This window comes from Oncorhynchus nerka, linkage group LG14 (assembly GCF_034236695.1).
Source record: "Oncorhynchus nerka isolate Pitt River linkage group LG14, Oner_Uvic_2.0, whole genome shotgun sequence".
Lineage (NCBI taxonomy): Eukaryota > Metazoa > Chordata > Actinopteri > Salmoniformes > Salmonidae > Oncorhynchus > Oncorhynchus nerka.
Window position 1 is genome coordinate 54,843,860 of NC_088409.1, and position 25,313 is coordinate 54,869,172.

General features: G+C 43.3%; 1 protein-coding gene across 1 annotated transcript in view; it reads left to right on the plus strand.

The window, feature by feature from the left end:
• LOC115141494 (glutamate receptor ionotropic, kainate 4-like) overlaps nt 1–25,313 on the plus strand; it is a 209,416-nt gene that overhangs the window by 129,313 nt on the left and 54,790 nt on the right. Inside the window, exons 7-9 of the mRNA XM_029680400.2 lie at nt 10,796–10,957; nt 13,937–14,089; nt 15,234–15,338. Of these exons, the coding sequence (XP_029536260.1) occupies nt 10,796–10,957; nt 13,937–14,089; nt 15,234–15,338 (420 nt within the window). The remainder of the gene's footprint in view (nt 1–10,795; nt 10,958–13,936; nt 14,090–15,233; nt 15,339–25,313) is intronic.

Sequence of the window (25,313 nt, forward strand, 5' to 3'; positions counted from 1 at the left end):
CGTGCGTGTGCCTGCAAGAGTGTGCATTCACTTATCCAAATGGTGTGTGTGTCTGTGCGTGGGTGGGTAAAGTGCGTGCGTGCGTGTGTGTGTATTCACTTATCCAAATGAGCTTGTTAATTAGTATTGAAAACTGTGGAAAAGCTGGAAGCTTTTACTTCTTACTGTTCTTTTACTTTGTAAATCAAAAACCCTCTAAATCAGCGGCGGGCCATTGTGGCGTGACCCTCCTTCCCACATTTCATTCTCTTTGAAATGGAGTCTCTCCATTAAATGGTCTCTTATGCCAAGAGCTAGCTACGCTTTTGTGTTATCGCTCCTTCAGCTTTTACTTCAGAACCATTAGCGATGTTTACACTTGCATCGCCAACCCCGTGGCTACTTGGCTTACATGAATTGGCATAATGGAGCTCTCATTTTGACATGTTACTGTATTGTAATTATCACTCGCCTCTGCCAAGGTGAACAATCTGGTCGATAAATAATTATCTTAACTGACAATAGAGATAAAGGTACTGGCAGTGTGACCTTGTCGAGGTCTGTGTTGGATCTATCTCAAATCAAATGGTGTGTGTGTTTGTGTTGTCTGGGGGGGGGGGGGGGGTGAGAGCAGAAGACTAATTTCCGTTTGATGCAATGGGCAAATAAAGTTGTGTTGTATCAGTTTCATCTGAAACTGTTGAATATCTGGCATCATCAGCAGCAGCCATTTCCTTGGACAGGGTGAAATAACCTCCTCTCCTCGGTATTCATCAGCCTGTCTTGTCCATACCGTAGATGACAAAGGGCTGCAGGACTTGGTCCAGAGTATCAGGGGAGTCACTTGGCCTCCAGAGATCGATAGCAAGCGCTCAGGGCTCACTAAAATGAGTGTTTAGCTCCTCTCTCATTTCCATCGGCTCTGTGAGATTATCCCCGCTGTCTTGTCTCGTCTGAGTCCAACTCACATGCTGTGAGGCTCATCTCTCACATACCACCAGACGAGATGACCTTAAGGAATCTTTGGCATGAACCCAGTGCCGCAAGAGTACAATATTTGTCATCCATATTTCAGTGTTTTTTATCTCGCCGCAAATGGTCTCTGTGTTTAGGATTCCTTACCTCGGAGCTCTTCATACAGAGAACAGCATTAATTTGTAATTGGAGTGAAATAGTTCCTTTTTTATAGTATTTCTCGCTCTGGTTTTCTGTTTCTTTTTGCCTTGTTCCACCGGGATTGGAAACAGGATGGAGATAGTGTAAAAAAAAATGCAGTTCATATTTTCAGCATACTGTATGCTGTACTCTGCAAAATCTATGGCGATTGCGGCCTTGTCCACTTCTAGATTTTTCAGGAGATCATGTCTCTTCCACCTTACAAATGGGCTATTATTGTTGCAGGCTCCGCCATAATTCTCTGAATAATGGATCCGAAAGCGGTCATTTATATAATTAACACTCAGCAGAAAAGTCTACTTGTTTTTGATATATGCCCCTATTAAACCATTTCAAATAAAGGTAATACATCAACTCCCACTGTGCTGCGCTGAGGTGTACAGTAATAGAAGCATTGCATGCATTATTGCCGTCATCTCCTATGAACCCACAGGAATATGATACTGTATTACTCTCATAGCTTACGTCCCAAATAGCACCCTATTCCCTTAATCGTACACATCGTTTGACCATGGGGCACATAGGGGATAGGGTGTCATTTGGGACTGATCCATAGATACCAATTTGTACTGTTGACTAAGACAGAGGAAATGAAATTCCAGGATTACCTCCGTATATAATGAGTGTGAGAGCTGTGCTGATATGTAGGGACGCTCCTTTACTCCCCAGTCTTTGTAATTAAGAGGCAGCAGGACGCTTTGGAGCCACTGACTGAATTTACATGGCAATTGATATGAGCATGAAATGACTTATTGCCCAAAACACTTGCGTGAACATTCCAGCTATTAGTGTAATCACTATGCCACTAGAATTGGATTTCATTATTGCACACAGACAGAGCTGCCTGGGATGAGAAGGCATTACCGTCTTCTTCCACCGTACAAAAGGATATAATTAATTGATATTGTATCATTGGGAAAATTAATATGCCAATTTAAAGATATGATACAATATCAGGAGGCACTGGAGCCCTTGGTATTGCCCTCCAGTGGTGTCTTTGGATTGATTAGGCATAGGATGGATTTATCTTTCCCGTTTTGCTCATCAGACCTCATCAGAAACCTGGAGGATGTTCCATGAGGGACCATCATCATCACCATCAGCATCCTCAAGCTCCAGATCTGATTACCATCAACTTCCTCCAGTAGCTTCGATCACCAGCAACGTTTGCCGTTTTAAGTGGTTGAAGCCACTTGTTTTTCTTCCCATGCAGGGCGCTTTCTGTTGTACAGGAACACCTATGTGAGAATGTTGTTCATTGACTACAGCTCAGTGTTCCACACCATAGTGCCCACAAAGCTCATCACTAAGCTAAGGATCCTGGGACTAAACACCTCCCTCTGCAACTGGATCCTGGGACTAAACACCTCCTTCTGCAACTGGATCCTGGACTTCCTGACGGGACGCACCCAGGTGGTAAGGGTAGGCAACAACATATCTGCCATGCTGATCCTCAACACTGGGGCCCCTCAGGGGTGCATGCTTAGTCCCCTCCTATACTCCCTGTTCACCCATGACTGCGTGGCCAAGCACAACTCCAACACCTTCATTAAGTTTGCTGACTCACCGACAACGATGAGACAGAGGATGTCAGAGACCTGGCAGTGTGGTGCCAGGACAACAAGACAAAGAAGTTGATCGTGGACTATAGGAAAAGGAGGGCCAAATAGGCCCCTATTAACATCGACAGGGCTGAAGTGGAGCGGGTCGAGAGTTTCAAGTTCCTTGGTGTCCACATCACAAACAAATGATCATGGTCCAAACAAACCAAGACCGTTGTGAAGAGGGCACGACAACACTTTTCCCCCTCAGGAGACTGAAAAAATGTGGCATGGGTCCCCAGATCCTCAAAAAGTTCTACAGCTACACCATTGAGAGCATCCTGACTGGTTGCATCACCACCTGGTATGGCAACTGTTCGGCAAATGACCGTAAGGCACTACAGAGGGTGGTGCTTACAGCCCAGTACATCACTGGGACCAAGCTTCCTGACATCCAGGACCTATATTCTAGGCGGTGTCAGAGGAAAGCCCCAAAAATTTCAAAGATACCAGTGACCCAAGTAATAGACTCTTCTCTCTGCTACCGCACAGCAAGAGGTACCGGAGCGCCAAGTCTAGGACCAAAAGGTTCCTTAACAGCTTCTAACCTCAAGCCATAAGACTGCTGAACAATTAATCAAATGGCCACCCGGACTGTTTATATTGATCCCCCCCCCCCGCCCTCCACCTTTCTATATAGCCTTCTTATTTGTTATTGTTATTTAATTTTCTTGTGTTATTTTTTATTTTTTTAGTTGATGTACAGTTTCAGAAATCCCCGATGGAATGTCTCAGTGCTCTCTCTTGTGTTTGTGCCTTGAACTCGCATAACATGCAGCTACAACACCAATAAGGCTTTTTCAAGTGTTTTGGCACTCAAGGACATTATCTACTCTACAAACATAACCCTGTTATAACTCGCTTGTTCAGTAGGCTACTACAACATTTCACTGCTCTCCTCCACTTGATATTACACTTAACACAACATTTCAGCGACATCACTCAAAATGTAAATAAGCTGTGACCTTTCTTTCATTTTGAATGTCACTGAAGGTAAAATATTATGAGGTAATTTTGGTGTCAGTCACTTATCATGTACCTGTAGCAGATGCGTATTTAAACGCTTAGAGTAAATTCCTCTTTAGTCAAATGTCTCTGACATTTATTAACTTCTTGGCGCACCCATCCCGTTAGCGGGATCATTTTCGTCAACATCTGCTGAATTGCAGAGCGCCAAATTCAAATAAAATTACTAAAAATATTTAATTGTCATGAAATCACAAGTGCAATATAGCAAAACACAGCTTAGCTTGTTGTTAATCCACAAGGCGTGTCAGATTTCAAAAAAGCTTTACAGCAAAAGCTATCCAAGCGTTTATGTTAGGACATCTCTCTCAGCAGACAAAACATTACAAATAGCTAGCAGCAAAGTAGATTGGTCACGAAAGTCAGAAAAGCAATATAATGAATCGTTTACCTTTGATGATCTTCGGATGTTTGCACTCACAAGACGCCCAGTTACACATTAAATGTTCCTTTTGTTCGATAAAGATGATTTTTATATCCAAAATACCTCCATTTGTTTGGCGTGTTTTGTTCAGAAATCCACAGGCTCGAGCGGTCACGAAGGGGAAGATGAAAATTCCAAATAGTATACGTAAAGTTCGTAGAAACATGTTGAAGCTTTTTATAATCAATCCTCAGGTTGTTTTTACAATAAATAATCGATAATGTTTCAACCGGACCGCAGCCTTTTCAATAGGAGAGAGAAAGAAAATGTCTGCTCCATGCTGTTGCGCATGCAAAACTGCTGGCACCCAGTCATCCACTGACGCGATATGATCATTTTCGCTCATTTTTCAGAATAAAAGCCTGAAACTATGTCTAAAGACTGTTCACACCATGTGGAAGCCATAGAGAAAGGAATCTGGTTGATATCCCTTTAAATGGAGGGAAGGCATGCAATGGAACAGAGAGGTTCCAGGAAAAACAGCACTTCCTGGTTGAATTGTCCTCAGGTTTTTGCCTGCAATATCAGTTCTGTTATACTCACAGACAATATTTGGACAGTTTTGACAATCTGACAATGATATGCATATTCTCGATTCTGGGCCTGAGAAATAGGCAGTTTCATTTGGGTACGTTTTTCATCCAAACATCAAACTACTGCCCCCTACACTCAAGAGGTTAAAGCAGCCTTACAACCAATGCATGTCCACCTTTGATCATGGTAGGCATTCGCAGCTGTACAGCTTGCTAATGTTGACATGGTTTTCTTTTGAATGTTAACATGCTGGTTTTCAAAAAAAATAGCGCTAGCTTCTTACTCTGCTTAAGCTTCTTGACATTGAGCTGTACGACTAATGCTAACATCCTTTTTTATGTTAACTTCTTGACATTGCTGCTGTTATTCAATTACCCTCTCAAGATGTACAGTTTGTAGAACACAATCCTATGTGCACGCTGAAGTGTAGTCTAATTCTAGCTTGGAGTATGCGTGGATGCTCCTGGAGCTTAGATTATGCAAACTCACTATAATCTTTGCACTTCCATCCTATTTGAGAAAACTAGATCAATGGAAACAGATGACAAGTCTGAGTTTCCTTCAAAATAAGGTTAGATTTTGTGTGTTTGCTTATTAGCAAACATAGCTTACCAAGTACAGTGTGTCACACAAAGGGTCCTTATTAATGGAAGATTACCTGTCAGGCATTGAAATTGTGTTAGATTCTATATATTTACAAAAATATGTGTTCCTTAGCAAGTTTGCTCAGCATTACAAAACAAATCGTTTTTGATAGATAGCAGGAGAAGGAGTCTAGCTGTGTGGCCCCTGTTGGTGGGCCCCAAGCAGCTGTGTGAGAGTGTGTGTGGTCCCTGACCGTGCACAACAGTAAGGTAACAGCCAGGTCTCTGGGGAGCTCATTATTCAGCTCTCAGCTTGGATACACCACAACAAACAGAATGTGTGTAGGCATGTGCCTGCCTGTCTGCGGCGTGCATGCATTTGTCTGCACGCATGTGTGTGTCTGTTAGTTTGCCTGTGTTATTAAGAGAGTCCAGGAGGTGCCAGCAGGTGAACAGCGGGTTGGCTCAGCTCCTCGTTTCTGATTGATCTCCAGGTGACAGGCTGTGTCAGGGGGCCCATCGCCAGCCAGTCAGCACCTCACCCAGCACCCCTCACTGGCTGCCAAGGCCCGACGCGGGCCAGCCTCTGTCTTTATGCTGCTCTTTATGCAAGCAGGGATGTGTGTACGATTGTGTGTGTGACTGTGAGGGGGTCGGAGGGGGTTGCGGGTCAGGTAAGGAAAGGAAAGGTGGGTGGTTGGGTGGGGTTTGTGTGTGCGCGCATGTACACGTGTGTACATGTACACGTGTGTACAGTGCCTTCAGAAAACTCTGTCAAGTTTGTTGTTGATCATTGCTAAACAGCCATTTTCAAGTCTTGCCGTAACTACGAGACTCAGGAACATTCGATGTCATCTTGGTAAGCCACTCCAGTGTATATTTGGCCTTGTGTTTTAGGTTATTGTCTGGCTGAAAGGTGAATTTGTCTCCCAGTGTCTGTTGGAAAGTATACTGAACCATGTTTTGCTCTAGGATTTTGCCTGTCCTCAGATCTATTCCATTTATTTTTATCCCAAAGAAAACTCCCTAGTTTGATGACAAGCATACCCATAACATGATGCAGCCAGCAATATGCTTGAAAATATGAAGAGTGATGTGTTGTGTTGGATAAATTTTTTTAATTTAGTGCCCTATTGCAAACAGGATGCATGTTTTGGAATATTTATATTCTGTACAAGCTAATTCTATCTTGGAGTATGCTTGTAGTATCTACAATGTTGTTGATCCATTTTCTCCTATCACAGCCATTAAACTCTGTAACTGTTTTAAAGTCACCATTGGTCTCATGGTGAAATCCCTGAGCGGTTTCCTTACTCTCCGGCAACTAAGTTAGGAAGGATGCCTGTATCTTTGTAGTGATTGGGTGTATTGATACACCATCTAAAGTGTAATTAATAACTTCACCATGCGGGATATTCAATGTGTGCTTTTTAAAATTTTGACCCATTGACCCATTGTGAGGCCTTTGGTAAGGCTTTGTGGTTGAATCTGAGTTCACTATTCAACTGAGGGACATTACAGATAATTGTAATTGTGATAATATGTATGGGGTACACAGATGAGGTAGTCATTCAAAAATCATATTAAATACTTACTGACTGAAGCATTTTAGCTTTACTTTAAAAAATTGTTTAAAAAAATGTCCACTTTGACATTATGGCCTATTGTGGATAGGTCAGTCACACAAAATCTCAATTTAATCCATATTAAATTCAGGCTGTAACACAACAAAAGGTGGAAAAAGTCATTGGGTGTGAATACTTTCTGAAGGCACTTTTGGTTTTATTAGGTACATGAAAATGGATAGCTCCTACAGACGGTGAGTCACGTGGCCGTGGCATCCCCAAACCATCCCACTACCACTCCCATGCTTGACTGTTGGTATAAGGTTCTTACTGTGGAATGCTTGTTTGTTTGGTTTTCGCCAGGCAAAATGGACCCATGTCATCCAAAAAGTTATACTGTTGACTCATCTGTCCATAGAACATTCTTCCAAGATTATTGATGATCATCCAGGTGCTTCCAGGTGGTTTTTGGCAAACTTGAGTCAACGTTTTGGACGAGATGGGACCCATTATGTCTGGCGAAAACCAAACACTGCATTCCACAGTAAGAACCTCATACCAACAGGTCAAGCATGGTGGTGGTAGTGAGATGGTTTGGAGATGCTTTGCTGCCTCAGGACCTGGAGGACTTTCCTTAATAGAACAAACCGTGAATTCTGCTCTGTATCAGAGAGTTCTACAGGAGAATGTCAGGCCCATCCGCCTGTAAGCTGAAGCTGAAGCGCAGCTTGGTCATGCAGCAAGACAACGATCCAAAACACACAATCAAGTCTACATGGAAATGATTAAAAAGCAACACATTTGACCTTTTGGAATGGCCTAGTCAAAGTCCAGAGCTTATCCCATTGAGAGGTTGTGGCAGGACTTGAAATGAGCAGTTCATGATTGAAACACACATGTCGTTGAGTTAAAGTAGTTCTGCATGCAAGAGTGGGCCAACATTTCTCCACAGCGATGTGAGAGGCTGATCAACAACTACAGGAAGCGTTTGGTTGCAGTCATTGCGGATAAAGGTGGCACAACCAGTTATTGAGGGCAAGGGGGCAATTGCTTTTTCATACAGGGGAATTGGGTGTTGCATAACTTTGTTAATTAAATAAATGAAATAAGTATACATTTTTGGGGTTAATTGTTAAACTCAGGTTCACTTTATCTAATATTCGGTTTACTGATAACATTTAGTATTAAAAAAATATGGAAAAATAGAGAAAATCAGAAAGGGGTCAAATGCGTTTTCATGGCACTGTACACCACTTGTGCTAGCTAAATTTCTCCAGATGCCGCCGGTGGATATTTGGTGACCTTGTGTTTCATGTGTTTGACTGCACCCAGGAGGGGCATACTTAATGACCAGCTCGTTTGCACAGGCTTCTCTCCTAATGATCTATTAAAGTGCACTTGAAGAGTAATTATGGGTCCTCTCCCGTTGGGCTTGTCAGGGTACACTGGGGACAAGTGATGGGAAGATCATGAAACTGTCACCAGTGTGCAGATGGTAGTCAATAAAGGTGTGGTGAGGACTATAACTCAAAAGTTCCAATGTTGTTACCCTTTACACTTGTACCCGTATACGGGTTGAAAATGGCAGATTTGGACACTGGTAAGCACCTAAATAGGAACCGTAAATGTAAAGCGCACATCAAATCAACAGTGTAATGTTGTGTCAGGTGAACTGTTGTCCTCATCTTTAGTTTAATACTTTTCCCATAATTCCAAACGGTTCCCTTTTAATTGCTACCATGGTTTTTCATATACTTGTTATATTTCTTCTGTTAGAAACATTTGAATGTAGCAGTGTCCATATAGGCCAATTCCCACAAGTGTAAAGGGTCAAAGAAAGCGAAGTGAATTGGTGTGTCTGTGTAAAATGTACTCCACTCGTCATTGTTTTTTTTAAATAGTTGCCATATAAGAAGGGTCAGCGGGCCAAAGATTATGCTATTTTCAGAATTAAATATATTGATGATAAATATTGAAGGTGATTAAATGCTTTAAGATGTGGGGAGTAGTTCCCGTTGTACTAAGGGCTGTGAACAACACCACAATCCATGTTGGAAATGTTCTCATGAATTAATGAATGAATGAATAAATTAGTCTTTCGGCATGTTTATTTTGATACTCATTCATAAAGAATTAGGCACGGAGAAAACACTTTCAGGCTCAACTCAGCTTTCCTTTCATCAAGTGCTGTGTGTTTCACTCCTCAATATCAGAGTTCTCAATGTCCTGAATATACTTGGCTGAAAGTGCAGAAACAATCTGCCAAGAGTTTGCCTCGAAAATATCAAAACATCGGATGCTAGTAGCATTAGCTTCGATATTGGTGCAGCGAATCGCCTTAAACTTTAAATCAGATACAGAGACAACATGGCTAGGAGAGAGTAAATAAAAAAGAGCTGTGTCACCACTAAATGGAATTGTATTATTTGTCTAGATAGAGAAGACATAAGGCTGCCAGTTTGCATTGCGGTCTGTAGCTAGTAATGCTAAAGGAGTTCACCAGGGGCTTTCTCCTGTCCTGTTCTCACACAGGGGCTCTGATGAAAATACTGGATGTGTTCCAAATGGCACTATATTCCTTACAGGCCCTGGTCAAAGGTAGTGCACTACATAGGGAATAGGGTGCCATTTGCCAGTCACAGTCTCCTTCCGTCTCTCCTGTAGTGCCCGTCATGCCTTCCTCCTAACTCCCACAACTCTCTGTTCTCTCTATCTCAATTTTTCTTCTCCTCTCCCTCTTCTGTCTCTCTTCCTCTCTCACCTCCATGACACTTTTCTCTCTTTCTCTCTTAGTCTCTTTCCTTCCTCAACTCTCTCTCTCACAATAATCCAGCCCAACACCTATCCTTCATTCCGCCGTGGCCTGCTCACCTTCTCCTACTGTGCTAGTGTTTGTTGTAAGAGCACCAGAGTCTAGTTGGGCTTTGATCTAGTGCTGCAGAGGAACCCGCTAACACGCTAATTTATCTAAGCCCTGGGATTTGAAAGGCTACTGCCGGTGTCTTGTGAGGTTCTTGTTCTCAGCGGTATTCTTTTCCCACTCAACTCACCAGCCCCAAACCCCCTTATTGAGGATTGGACACATGCTCGCACACATGCACACAGACACACACACAAACACGCATGCAAGCACACTCATGCTTGCACGCGCACACACGCGCACACACACACAGACTCAGCACAGACACAAACACACACCCTCCTGCCCTCTAAGCTCCTCTTCTCCCCTGCTTTCCACAGTAGAGTAGTCTGTCTCTGTCTGAACTGTCTGAAGCCTGGGCACTTTTCCTCCTCTCCTCTGCTCTCCTTTTCCTCCTCTCCTCTTTATGTATCATATCTGTCCCTGGGCCCAGCGAGGTGACAGGCGGTTTCACCGTTATAGACTGTAGTGCTGGCACTGACACCTGAAGGTGACTAGGCTGATATCTCTATTGACCTTCTGATGACGTCCTCCCTACCGCTCGGGAGCCACCAGACTGAACTTGGGGATATCAAAGTAGAAGTTGTTTTTCACCCAAGCGCATTTCCATGGGTTTGTTCCAGGCGGCACACACATGCCCACGCACAAATGAATATGCACTAAACTACTAAATGAGCACATGCACACACACACGCCACCACATTCATGCACACCCCACACACACTCTCTGAAGGAATTAGGAATCTTAATCATCCCGAAAAAATGAACTTAACATAGTAAAACTTCAAGTAAATCAATGAAATTGGGGCTAAACGTATTAGATTAGCATGTGCCCTTTTCCTGACATTGATTCAATATTCCATTCAATCAGATATCTCCACGTATTGCGGCAACTAAACGTGATTTATGTCGGAAATGTCCAAGCCTTTGTCATACACGTACCTAATACCATTATACCTTTGACCCTCTGACTCCTCCCTCTGCAGGAATTCTCTCTGCTGCGATTGGATGACGTGCCCAGTGAGCGGGTGAACATTCTGGGCTTTTCCGTTTTCAACCGAACACATCCATTTTTCCAGGATTTCCTCCTCAGCCTCAACCGTTCCTGGCAGGAAAACTGTGACCACGCCCCCTTCGCTGGCACACCGGTGAGACCAGGGTTCAGATTTATGTAGAACAGAGATGATTGCCTAGCAGCTAGACAATCATTTCTGATCTACAAAACATACTGAATTTCTATCTGAAGGTTCTGTAGTGTTGCAGGTAGAAATGTAACAAATAGACCTGACGATTCCTAATCGTACTATAGCATGTACAATTCGAAATTCATCTCTATTAGTTGCATTTCAATCTGCAACCAAACAGAGGGTTCAGATATGTATGCAGAACATATATTATTATTATCTAGTACAGTGTTTCTTAATCCTGGTCCTGGGAACACAAAAAGGTGCACAGTTTTGTTTTTGCATTAAGCACTACAAACCTGATTCCACTAATCAGAATTTAACGATGAGTTGATTTGTGGAATCAGGTGTGTAGTGTCAGGACAAGATTAAGAAACACTGACTTAGCGTTTAGATTTAGGGAAAGGTTCCTCTCCCTTTGTTATATATCTATCTGCAAAAGTTTCTTCCTCCTGAATACACCCCAGCAGTATCCCTACACATGTGTCTGCGAATGTTAGAATGTTAAGGCTTGAAGTCTTTCTATGCCTTTAATACAGTTGTCTGTGTAGTCGTTAATTAGTAAAAGAAAATGTAATTGCCACATGAACCCAATTCACCATACTTGTGTCAACGAGAAGTGTACAAGTGTATTTGTTTAATTTGAAATCCAACAGACAGCAATGAGTAATTCATTAATTGGGTTTATTGAATTTTTGTTTCTTAATGGGCTGAGATCCCGCTAACGGGATCGATATGACAACAGCCAGTGAAAGTGCAGGGCGCCAAATTCAAACAACAGTTATCTCATAATTAAAATTCCTCAAACATAGTCAAAAAGTTCCTTTACAGTCCGTAGAAACATGTCAAAAGAAGTATAGAATCAATCTTTATGATGTTTTTAACATACATCTTCAATAATGTTCCAACCGGAGAATTCCTTTGTCTGTAGAAATGCAATGGAACAGAGCTCGCTCTCACGTGAATGAGCATCACGTGCTCATGGCAGAGCCCTGACTCATTCCCTTCTCCATCGCCCCCACTTCACAGTAGAAGCATCAAACAAGGTTCTAAAGACTGTTGACATTTAGTGGAAGCTTTAGGAAGTGCAACATGACCAATATCCCACTGTATCTTCAATAGGGAATGAGTTGAAAAACGACCAACCTCAGATTTCCCACTTCCTGGTTGGATTTTTTTCTCAGGTTTTTGCCTGCCATATGAGTTCTGTTATACTCACAGACATCATTCAAACAGTTTTAGAAACGTCAGAATGTTTTCTATCCAAATATACTAATAATATCTTGGCTTCTGGGACTGAGTAGCAGGCAGTTTACTCTGGGCACTTCTGGGCACCTTATTCATCCAAGCTACTCAATACTGCCCCCAGTCAAGAAAGATTTTGAAAAATCAATGGCTGCTGTTTTTAGAAACCAGTAGTTTTTCTGTAGTTGTTTTTTCCCCCTCTTAATTAGGAGTTATCTTTAATTGATCACAGGATGTTTTGTAGTCAATCAGATAGAGCAGTGGAGGGATAACAGCTCTGAGCCCCTAGTATAACGAGAGTGAGAGAGTGAGAGATCTATGCCTTCTCTCCCTGCTATTCATCTGTGGTGTCCCAGGGAGCTCTTTCATATCAGGTTTCATTTTTAAAGATCCCTCTCTCTTAGCTGTACAACGTCATGGAATGAGATAGGTGGAGGGGTGGAAGAGAGGGAGGTGAGGAAGAATGATAAACATTTTGAGATAGGTCCACACCCCAGGCCATTTGTTTTGTAGATACAGTTATATGCCTCAATATTCCACAATATGGATCTACACAACCGATGGCGTGAGATGTGGATTCATTTTGACATTAGCCTACTTTTGAAATCTGAAAACATCTGACCTACTTTGATTTCAAAGTGACATCTCCCTTGAAGGTCACATGGTGCATAATCTTGATTTATGATCGGGAAGTTGCTGTCATCAACTTTCCCTCCAGTAATCCAATTGACACTGAACCACTGTACACACTCGCTGTTGTGTACAGTATACCTTGTTGCCTATAGCGCAGTCCAATTCAACATTGGCTTATGCAAGGAGGATATGTATCATGGAAATTGTAATTGCTATGGGCATTACTGTATATGGTGCTCATTGTTTACTATACAGCACAATCATCTATATAGTCCCATATCAATATGCACAACAGTTCAGGGCCTTAGTACTTTATTATACAGACATATAACGGTGAAATACTCCCTCTCTCCCGTGTATAATCTATGACATCATGCATGTTAATTGTCTTTACATACACAGATGGGGCCTGTATGTTTATTTATTTATTTTATTTAAGTAGGCAAGTCAGCTAAGAACAAATTCTTATTTACAATGATAGTCCACGAACAGTGGGTTAACTGCCTTGTTCAGGGGCAGAACGACAGATTTTTATCTTGTCAGCTCGGGGATTCAATCTAGCAACCTTGCGTTTACTGGCCCAACGCTCTAACCACTAGGCTACCTGTATGTAAGAAAAAATCCCCCTTCCTGCGCTTCCGCCTCCACTCCAACGAATGTGTGGTAATTGGAATGGCCAGGGCTTGCCAGCTCCAGTAGGGGTGAAAGTGGAGGGGCTTTTTTTCCAGTTTGTCAGCACATCAGAGGATCCTAATGAGCTCATGTAATATTTGACTGCTGAATGGCATGCTGGTGCTCGCTTGTTTTAACCCATCACTGACCAAGTAGAGCGGGCCCCAGGCGTCAGGGAGGATGGAAGAACGGTGTGTGTTTGTGACAGCATATCCCTCCTTTTCTTCCTTCCTTCGCTCGCTCCCTTTTTTTCTTCTCTCTCTCAATTCAATTCAATTCAAGGGGCTTTATTGGCATGGGAAACGTGTTAACATTGCCAAAGCATTGCATTTGCATTTGCCAAAGCCAAAGCAATGTTTCTCTCTCCCCTCTCTTTCTCCCTCTCTCTCTCAGCTCTCGTCGGCGCTGCTGTTTGACGCAGTGCACGCGGTGGTTGCGGCGGTCCAGGAGCTCAACCGTAGCCAGAACGTGGGTGCCACGCAGCTCTCCTGCAAGTCCTCCAAGATCTGGGAGCATGGCACCAGCCTCATGAACTATCTGAGGATGGTAAGGGCGCCCCACTCTGGATAGGAGAGGAATGGCATGCTGCTGTTTGTCTGTTTAACATTAGGATTAGGTTAATATTTTGTGGAGTTTAGTTAGACTGCAGTGCACACTGTGATATACAGTATGCTCCCAAGTCTGTTGGTTAACATTATACTGAAAGCCATTGGGTGTGCATTTTTGCAGTGAATATTCAGCCAGCAGAACCATATCCCCTAATCCTTACTGTTTGGTCTACCAGCTGAATATATTTACATGTCTTTATTTATATTTAGATATAAATCCTCTAGCCCTTCTCTTACCACTGGTCATACAGTCAATCATATTGGCACATTAACTTGGGTCACTGCTAACCTGGTCCCAGAACTGTATGTGTTGTCATTGATACACCTAAGATCATAGGTTGATGGCAAGACTGTACAAACAGCTCTGGGATCAGGCTAGGTGACTGCCCCTGTTCCTTCCTTAGTAGCCTACAGCAGGGGGGAGGGAGTTAGAGACTGGCTGTCATACTGTAATGTCCATAGTCCCTCATTAGGAATACATGTCCTGTGAGTGAGCTATCAAGACACTAGAATGTGACATGTATTGAATTTCAGACAGTTTTTCTTCAGTAAAAGCAAATTAGTCATCTGTTGTCATTTAGATGTTATACCACCATAATTTTGTTTGATACTCCCTCGTATCGATCATACTGCTGGTTTCTCAGTATCGGATGATGAGGTGGCTTGAGGTTTTGTCGCCGCATAATTGTCAGCCCGTTTCCCATTTGGATAATTGACTCCTAACTCCATCCATTGAATGATTTCAGTTAGTCAACAAGGAACTAATGCCCGACCGAACCCAGCCATGCCTGCGACATTACTGACAGACCTGGGTTCAAACAATATTTGTTTTTCTTTCAAATACTTGGGAGTGTCGGATTGAGCCAGGCCTGCAGTGCCGGATCAACAGTTTACCCTTTTGGGGAACTCCTCCATTGGTTCTCTCACGCAAGGCATGCTCAATCCAGAGCAACTGAAGGATTTCAAAGCAAACTAATACTATTTGAACCCAGATTTCTGACACCAAAAGTGAAATAGACCAATTGAAATGCCTTAATAACATGGGACTTTTCTCTCTTGTTCTCCCTCTCTCTCTCGGATAGGTAGAATTGGAAGGACTAACGGGCCACATTGAATTCAACAGCAAAGGCCAGCGGTCCAACTACGCCCTACGGATCATGCAGAACAGTAGAGACGGCCTAAGGCAGGTAAAGTAACTCTCCCGTTCATACAGTGTTACAGTACAACGTTTCACCCGGGCGCAGGCCTACCACTACCACAGCACTGCAATGGATGGGACTTCTGTGTGAAGCACTCCCTTACGTAATAGAGCTCTACGGTGCAGCGGGGAGCCATGATAACGTATTCAATTGTTGTTTGGTTGTAGAAATATCCCCTTGACCCGCATGATTTGAAGTGCTGAGGTGTCCAAAACCGCTCCGAGTGCACTATTAAATATTTAGAATGCAATTTGGACGGGAGCAGGAGATGCGGCTGAATTTGATGGAGGGCAAAAGAAAAAAAGGTTTTAATCTTGTTTTTCATTGACTGTTTTCGGTCTCCATTTCTGAGTGTCTTACTCTAAATTAGTATAGAGTTTTCAACAGTGGTCCTGAGTTTGGAAGAGTTAGTAGGGAAAGTGTGATATTATAATGTATTGTTGCCTTCCCGGACTTCACCTCAATTCACAAACCTGAGTAAATAAATGTTGCAGTAGGACTTTGATGTTGATTCCATGTTGAGACTTACATTGCGTGGCTACAGTATGCATTTGACAAGCCATCTGTAATGACTGATTCTGGCCTGGCACTGTGTATGATCAAAGTCAAACATCTTTTGGCCTTGCCACGTCTCTTGAATCTGTAAATCTAACAATCGTTCCAGTGCACTAAACATGCTGCGCTCTAGCTACTTAAAGAAAAAATTAGTGTTAAATAACACTAATATGTGAGAGCAATATTTTTTGTGAACTAATGTTGCATTTTTGCGTTATAATAAGGTTTGTACGTTCATGGAAAATTGCAATTGGTCGACAGTCTGCTGGGTGGGGCATTATTCGTTCCTTCATTCATTGGATTCCTATCAACTTTCTCAAATATATCTGTCAATGGCACCATGCAATGCACCCTGGACTAAAGAGGCAGATAAAAATGTGCTAGACCCTCTGTTAAATTACACATTTCTCCAGGTAGGAATATCAAAAATATGATTAACTCCTCCCGAGTTGACATTCCCCAGTATTGAAATCTGACATGTATCTAAAAATCGCGATCTAAAAGTCGTATTCCTATTAACTTCCAGTGTATTGAGAGCGACTTTATCACAGTGCTACGTCATACCGGCTGGATATCTGCCCGCTTGAACACCAATAACTCAGATACACATGAAAACATGAAATGACCCAGGGAATCAATAGAAAATACCTCAGAGATGCAACAATATAACATTCAAAATGGGTGAACCGTTCCTTTAATGCGTCTACTTTTGGCCCCAGATTCTGTTGGCTGCACATGAAGAGTTATTTTATCCCTGAGACGGCTGTCTTTGAGATAAACGCTGGCATTGATATTGTATCTTTGTGTTCTGTGATGTCCGGCCTTGCAGCGGAGGGAGAAGTGGGCTGAGACACAGCTCTCGTATAGCAGGTAGTACTTTAGTCTCTACAAGTTCGCAGCATGTCCCGGAGCATCTGTCCTTGTATGACCTTTCCCCCCACTCCCGTAGCAGTTATTATCAATTCTCCATTGAATGCACCTATGGCACCTTACTCCACATAAATGAATAAAGCACTAGTACTAGCCTGATCCCAGGTCTGTTAGTACTGTATAGCCAACTCCTAAGGTTAGTGTTATGCCATTTGAAAATGGCTATATGTTTTGCAATAGGAGTTGGCTATACAACATAAACAGATCTGGGACCTCTTTTCCTGTCTATTCACCACTGGCTGTGGCACCTAAGGGACTTTACTCCACAGAATGTCCTAAAGTACTACTCACTTTGCTTCACACGTAACAGTGTTTGTGGGTTACTGGTTGTCTCGGGAGTCGAGAGGGTGAACTTCTCTGAATGTTAGACATGAATGCTAGATGGTAGCTGACAAGGTGTAGACTTTATTGAATGTTGACTTCAACCTCTGTCTTACTGTATCTCTTCAAGGTCACGTATCTCGATACATCTCATGTCTCTACTTTTCTATCCAATAATAGTTATCCTCAGAACTTTGAAAATTCCCATCACCTGTCACTCAGAAATGTTAATGCGAATCAGAAAATTATGACTATATACAGTATATACTGGTAATATGCATTATTAACCGAAAGGTTGCTGGAGCGAATCCCCGAGCTGACAAAGTACAAATCTGTCGTTCTGCCACTGAGCGAGGTAGTTAACCCACTGTACCCCGGGCGCCGATTACGTAGTTGTCGATTAAGGTAGCCCCCCGCACCTCTCTGATTCAGAGGCGTTGGGTTAAATGCGGAAGACTCATTTCAGTTGAATGCATTCAGTTGTACAACTGACTAGGTACCCCCTTTCTTTTTCATTATTGAATATATTTTTATTTGACAGGTCTTATTTGTACCTCGCAGGCAAACGGAGCTTTATCTGCCCATAATAACTGTCTATATGCAAGGTGCTGGATTCCAAACTGTCTGGAATATAATATACATTCTTTATATGCCTTCTAGCAGACACATTTATCCAATGGAACTTACTGTAGTGCAAACATACATTTTCCTATGTGGCCCCAGAAGGAATCGAACCCACAACCTTGGCGTTGCAAGCGCCATACTCTACCAACTGATCCACATAGTAATCCACCTCCCACCAGTCATTCAGACAGATCACGATATCTAGTCTAATGTAATGATTTCAATCAGAGGTACACCACGTGATATGTGGACGTCTGCTCGTCGAAAATCTCATTCCAAAATCATGGCATTAATATGGAGTTGGTCCCCCCTTTGGTGCTATAACAGCCTCCACTCTTCTGGGAAGGCTTTCGACTGTGGGCCTAGGATGTTAGTGAGGTCGGTCACTGATGTTGGGCGATTAGGCCTGGCTCGCAGTCTGCAGTCTGCGTTCCAATTCATCCTAAAGGTGTTCGATGGGGTTGAGGTCAGGGCTCTGTGCAGGCCAGTTAAGTCCTTCCACACCGATCTTTACAAACCATTTCTGTATGGACCTTGCTTTGTGCACAGGGGCATTGTCATGCTGAAACTGGAAAGAGCCTTCCCCAAACTCTTGCCACAAAGTTCGAAGCACAGAATCGGCTAGAATGTCATTGTATGCTTTAGAGTTAAGATTTCCCTTCACTGGAACTAAGGGCCTAGCCCGAACCATGAAAAACAGCCCCAGACAATTATTCCTCATCCACCAAACTTTACAGATGGCACTATGCATTGGGGGCAGGTAGCATTCTCCTGGTCCGCCAAACCAAGATTTGTCCGTCAGACTGCCAGATGGTGAAGCATGATTCATCACTCAAGAGAATGCATTTCCACTGCTCCAGAGTCCAATGGCAGCGAGCTTTACACCACTCCAGCCGCCCCTTGTCTATGTGCATGGTGATCTTAGGCTTGTGTGCAGCTGCTCGGCTATGGAGACCCATTTCATGAAGCTCCCGACGAACGGTGAGTGTTGCAACTGAGGACAAGCGATTTTTATGTGCTACGCGTTCTGTGAGCTTGTGTGGCCTACCATGTTTTTCAGCAGCAGGGACTGGGAGACTAGTCATGTTTGAGGGAAATATGAACGGAGCAAAGGACAGAGAGTTGCTTGATGAAAACCAGCTCCAGAGCGCCCAGGACCTCAGAATGGGGCTATGGTTCACCATAAAACAGGACAACGACCCTAAGCACACAGTCAGGTCAACGCAGGAGTGACTTCAGGACAAGTTTCTGAATGTCCAGAGCCCGGACTTGAATCCGATCAAACATCACTGGAGAAACCTGACAGACCTTGAGAGGATCTGCAGAGAAGAATGGGAGAAACTCCCCAAATACAGGTGTGCCAAGCTTGTAGCGTCATACCCAAAAAGAATCGAGGCTGTAATCGCTGCCAAAGGTGCTTCAACAAATTACTGAGTAAAGAGTCTGAATAGTTATGTAAATGTCATATTTTATTTTTGTATTCTTTTTTATTATAAGTTGCAAACATTTCTAGAAATCTGTTTTTGCTTTTTTCATTATGGGTGTGTGTACATCGGTGAAGGGGTAAGAACTATTGAAATCAATTTTAGAATAAAGCTGTAACGTAACAAAAAGTGGAAAAAGTCAAGGGGTCTGAATACTTTCCGAATGCACTGTTTAATCGCTCCCTGCCAGTAATGGTCATTGGATGAGACAAGGCGTTAGATGCTGGTTAGAGGCCTGGGGAGCGGGGTTGTTTGTTTAGTTCTCGAACACCTCCCACATGCTGATGTGATAGGTCTGTTTTAGCCTGGCACCAGTCAGAGTTGTGAATGTCTTGGCAGGGACTGGGAAGGTGATGCCAGAGCTAGCTGGCTGCCTGGCCCACACACATATACACACGCATGTACACATACACATCCATTCCTTGTGTTATTTTCTATTTATTCCTAGTGTTATAAAAAAAAACGATTCTATTTATTTTTATTTTCTCTCTGCATTGTTGGGAAGGGCCCGTAAGTCAGCATTTCACTGTTAGTCTACACCTGTTGATTACAAAGCATATGAAAAATACAATTTGGTTTGATTTGATACACACACACACACACACGCAAAGACAGAAAGACTTGCATGCACATTGCACACACACACACACACACACATCCAGCTCTTTACTTGTGTACTGTATCCACATCATACTTTGACACACATGCTGCAGACTGTTCAGTTTTGGAAATATACAGTAGCTCCACCCACACTGTCTCTGCAGACCATGATATGAGCTGAGAGGGAGAGGTCTTTAAAAATGGAAGCTGATATGAAAGAGCTCCTTGGAACACTGCAGATGAAGAGCAGGGAATTAATGTGTTGTGAACACTTGCCCCTCTCTTTTTCTCCCTTTCTCTCTCGTGCTCTCTCTCTCGCTCTCACTCTATTTCTCTCTCTCGCTTCCTCTCTTTCTCTGTGTAACTGGCAGAATTCCCCAGACCCCCACAGCTATTGGCATCCGTATTCCATTCAGTCCTGTGGCTGCTCTGATTTGGGGGCCCGGGGGACAACGTGAGCGGTACGGCTCCAGAGTCCAATCATTCCCCAAAGTGAATTTCTCTGGCAGGCGTTTCACATATCTGAACTGTGCACTTCGTGGAAAAACACATCAGTTACTGCTCTGTCAGAAACTGTTTATCATGGGAAGCTGTGGCGGCTTGACAAGCATCTTCAGTTAAGATGTCATTTGCCTTTACCCCAACTTAGAGCCATTATGGCTGATGAAGAGTGATAGCGATGGTAGTTTTTGAGGTAGGCCCTTGCTAAGACATACAATTTCAAAGCAATTTTGCAAAATATTGTGTTAGTTTGTCTCGCTTTATTATGACAGCAGATATATGGCTCGGGATATTGTTCATAGTTCTGCGTATATAAAGCGCCTATAAGAATAATGTTCATTCATAATAGATATTTGTTTCACAGGATATTACAGTAATACACTGACGGTCAAATAAAATCTTTGCATTCTTCAAAAAATAAAGAAAATTAAGCATCCTGCATGGTTTAGACACAGTGACTGTCCTTCCCTTTGCCCCTCAACTAGTGGGTGAATTTCCCACAATCCCTTGTGCTCCCACTCACAGAGAGTGATGCCAGTGATCAATCATCATCTCAGTTTATAGTATGGCATTCCCTAGCCCCATCACACATACAGTGTACACACACACATACAGTTGGAATGGTTCATATTATGGGGTAAAATGTGTGTGTGTGTGTGTGTGTGTGTGTGTGTGTGTGTGTGTCTGTGTGTGTGTAATGAGCTGTACAGTATAAAGAAAGCTCTGTGGGGCCCTACACAGGTCTTCAGTAGGATTAAGCTGTAAACACAGTTTTTCGAGATTTATATAAATGGGCAATATAATTCAACCTGCTCTGTTAATGCAGACATAACTCAGCCCTTGTTTCTTACAAGTTACAACGTAGTGTAGTTTGGGAGGTAGAAATATGAGAACAATAACATCACTTTTATGGGGTGCTTTGTTCGGCTGGCGGCTAAGGGCCTGTTGAATGTTCTCTTTGACATTGGTCCACAGAGGAGCCTCGTGTGCGTGTGTGCATGCGTGTGCGAGCTATGGGCCTTGCTTGTTAGGGCCTAATGCCAGCCTCTACTCTCTGCCAGGCTGGCGTGTGTCTGACAGCCGTCTGGGCAGTGGGCACACATCTGGGCCAAAGAACAGACCTGCCTGCCAGGCTTCACCACCACTGTCGACCCAGTCCAGCCGCTCCCTCCCCCCCACGCTTCCATGCCTCCATGTCGGCTCTCCACGGATGGATCTCCATTGTTTTTATTGTGCTCATCGACAGACAGCAGCGAGCCAGCTATTAATTAGAGTGAGAGTGGATGCTGGACTAATTGCAGGCAGCGACAGGCTGTTAGTGTAGCTCTCGGGTTTATTTGTTATTGTGTCTCTGTCTTCTGCAGGGGGTTTGGTTGGTTGGTTGGCTGAGAGAGGATAAGAGAAGTGTGAGGCCTCTTCCTGGCGAGGGGCGATTTGCTAATTAAGTTTGGTAATGGAGGCTGTTCATCAAGGCCTTGGAATGAAGCACCTGAGCAAAGGGGAAGAGACACCATGATAGGGCTGCAGAGTGGGGAGGTGTTTTTACAGTCTTTAATGGTTTACATTTACATTTCTTGGGGGACCAAGTAAAAGCACCCGCGGACCAAATTCGGCCCTCGGACCGTTGTTGATGTTAGGCAGAGTGGGGAGGCTATAGAGCAGGGTTGCCCAACTGGCGGCCCACCAGCCCGCGGGTGATTTTATTTGCCCCCCCCCTCCCCAAGTTCTCTGAGCAAAATAAAAAATTATCATTTTTTACACTCTTTTCTATTGTTAGTTATAAAAGCATAAAAACACCAGCGAAACAGGCTATTAGTGTTAGGGCTGAGTGTTAAGGCTATTAGTGTTAGGGCTGAGTGGGAAGGCTATTAGTGTTAGGGCAGAGTGGGAAGGCTATTAGTGTTAGGACAGAGTGGGAAGGCTATTAGTGTTAGGGCTGAGTGGGAAGGCTATTAGTGTTAGGACAGAGTGGGAAGGCTATTAGTGTTAGGGCTGAGTGGGAAGGCTATTAGTGTTAGGGCTGAGTGGGAAGGCTATTAGTGTTAGGGCAGAGTGGGAAGGCTATTAGTGTTAGGACAGAGTGGGAAGGCTATTAGTGTTAGGGCTGAGTGGGAAGGCTATTAGTGTTAGGACAGAGTGGGAAGGCTATTAGTGTTAGGGCAGAGTGGGAAGGCTATTAGTGTTAGGGCAGAGTGGGAAGGCTATTAGTGTTAGGACAGAGTGGGAAGGCTATTAGTGTTAGGGCTGAGTGGGAAGGCTATTAGTGTTAGGACAGAGTGGGAAGGCTATTAGTGTTAGGGCTGAGTGGGAAGGCTATTAGTGTTAGGGCTGAGTGGGAAGGCTTTAGAGCGCATGTGTCAAACTCATTCCACAGAGGGCAGAGTGTCTGCAGGTTTTCGCTCCTCCCTTGTACTTGATTGATGAATTAAGGTCACTAATTAGTAAAGATCTCCCGCACCTGGTTGTCTAGGTCTTTGTTGAAAGGAAAAAACTAAAACCCGCAGACACTAGGCCCTTCATGGAAAGAGTTTGACACACCTGCTTCAGTGTGATGGGACTAGAGTGGGCTTTTAGATCTGTGTGTGTGGAGGCCACTGCAACTGTGATTTGACCCACAACCTCTAACACCCACTACAAACACTCTTCCCTACTAAGAACTAGTGATTCAGTTGTTAAGTGAGTACAGGAATTTTTTGACCACCGAGGTACAATGATATAACTGTATTGGTTCTAGCATCATATGTTCCAGCTATACTGAACATTTAGATGCAGTATGGTGAAGGCCAACTGTTGAAAGATGACCTCTAGTCTAAGGTATGACCATAGAGTTAGGAATTTGAATACTAGAAAGGACATTAATATTCTTATGATGGGATAAAAGTCAGCAATTTTGGCCAGGGAGTTGGTCAAGCATAGTTTACCAGTTCTGTGATATTGTGTGTAATCATTTATCTGCACTGTTTATCAGCCAGAGTGAGTTTATGAACGCACCCTCTATCTAATACCGACTGGGAATATTGGTCCGGGAGAAATCCAAACCTGTAATGGAGACACTCTGTGTTAGCTATCTAACCAGACAGTTTTAGAGGAGTGATTCCAATACATTTTTCAAAAATAATTGCCAATATGCCAAAATTTCATTCAAGCAATGCAGTCAATCCACAGCCATATACTGGCTGAAATCAGTCGATGATAGGACTTAGACAAGTTGTCAATGCAACTAGTATTGATATTGTATCATATAATAGCACTCACAGCTTTCCAAGAAAACAAAAATGTTGACGTTTATTGTCTGTTTACATATTTTAGAGGCTGTTTATACAGAAAATTCTTAGAAAACCTCAAGCTGTTTTTATGATGATTTATATGAGAACATTTTAAGTTAACAATTCTATTACACAATTTCTAATATCATATATCACTTTTCTTGCATAAGTAAAATCTGGATTATGCTTCCACTGCTATTCATTCCAATTAGACTGGTTTTGTCACGTCTACACCCACGCTCCCTCTCCGGCACTCGATGTCGCCTGTCTACTAACCACCGGTCATGGCAACCCATCACTACACACACCTGCCACCTGGCACCTCATTACGCCCACCTGCACCTCATCATTAGGCACACCTGGACCTTATCACTTCCCTGATTACTCCCCCTATATATAGCGCTCTGTTGTCATTTCACATCAGGTGTTATTTCCTCAGTTTATGTTCTCATGTCCAGACATTGCTCTTGTTTTTGTATCATTACATGTTAATTTATATTAAACTCTCCAACTGCACCTGCTTTCCTGACAACCTGCGTCTCCATTACAGGTTTGGATTTCTCCCGGACCAATATTCCCAGTCGGTATTAGATAAATTCTACTCTGACTACAGAGCACTCTCGTTTGAGTGTGCCAGAGCATAGAAAAACTGATGAATTTACGAACACGCAATACCTGTTGAATATGACCGATGTCAGTAAACATCGGCAAAATAACATAATTCAGTTGTTGCCAGCAGCACAGTTACAGTCACCAACGCTGTAGATAACATGAAAACAGCCTAACCAGGGCAAGTAAAATTGCCAGATTGAGGTGTTCTCTCATTTGAGTCTGGAGGTAGCTTGCAAGCTAGCCAACATTAGTCAGTTAGCTTCGGTGCTTGACTGCCGTTGTGAGGTCAGAACGCTCGGGTCAACCCTACTCCTCGGGCCAAAGCGTCCAGTGTGTGCACTGAACACTCCGAGAGGGAAATGCTCTGAATTTACGAACGGACAATCTGACAACGTTCTGAATTTACACTGAATTACGAACACACCCAGAATGTTGTGGCCACACCTACCTGTGGGGAAAACTACCTAGGTTACCCCACTGGCTCACAACAAAATCTTCACCCTCTTCGAAAGCAATTTTCTTGTTGTGTGCTTGTTTTTGTCAATTACAAAACCACATTTAAGAAAAGTACATGTCTAAAGATAACTTTTAAACATTTTCTGCTCCCAAGCGTTCTCACTACTTTGTAGGGCTTCCCTCATGACTGTGCTAACAGCCACATGAGTGAGTGCTTTCTAGCTAGCTAGCTAGGTTCTGTGGAGACCAGTCAGGTTCTGTGGAGACCAGTCAAGTCCTTCCACACCGATCTCGACAAACCATTTCTGTATATGGATCTCGCTTTGTGCACAGGGGCATTGACATGCTGAAACAAGAAAGGGCCTTCCACAAACTGTCATTGTATGCTGTAGTACTAAGATTTCCCTTCACTGGAACTAAGGGGCCTAGCCCGAACCATGAAAAACAGCCCCAGACCATTATTCCTTGTACACCAAACATTACAGTTGGCACTATGCATTGGGGTAGGTAGCGTTCTCCTGGCATCCGCTAAACCCAGATTAGTCCGTCGGACTGCCAGATGGTGAAGAGTAATTCATCACTCCAGAGAACATGTTTCCACTCCAGAGTCCAAT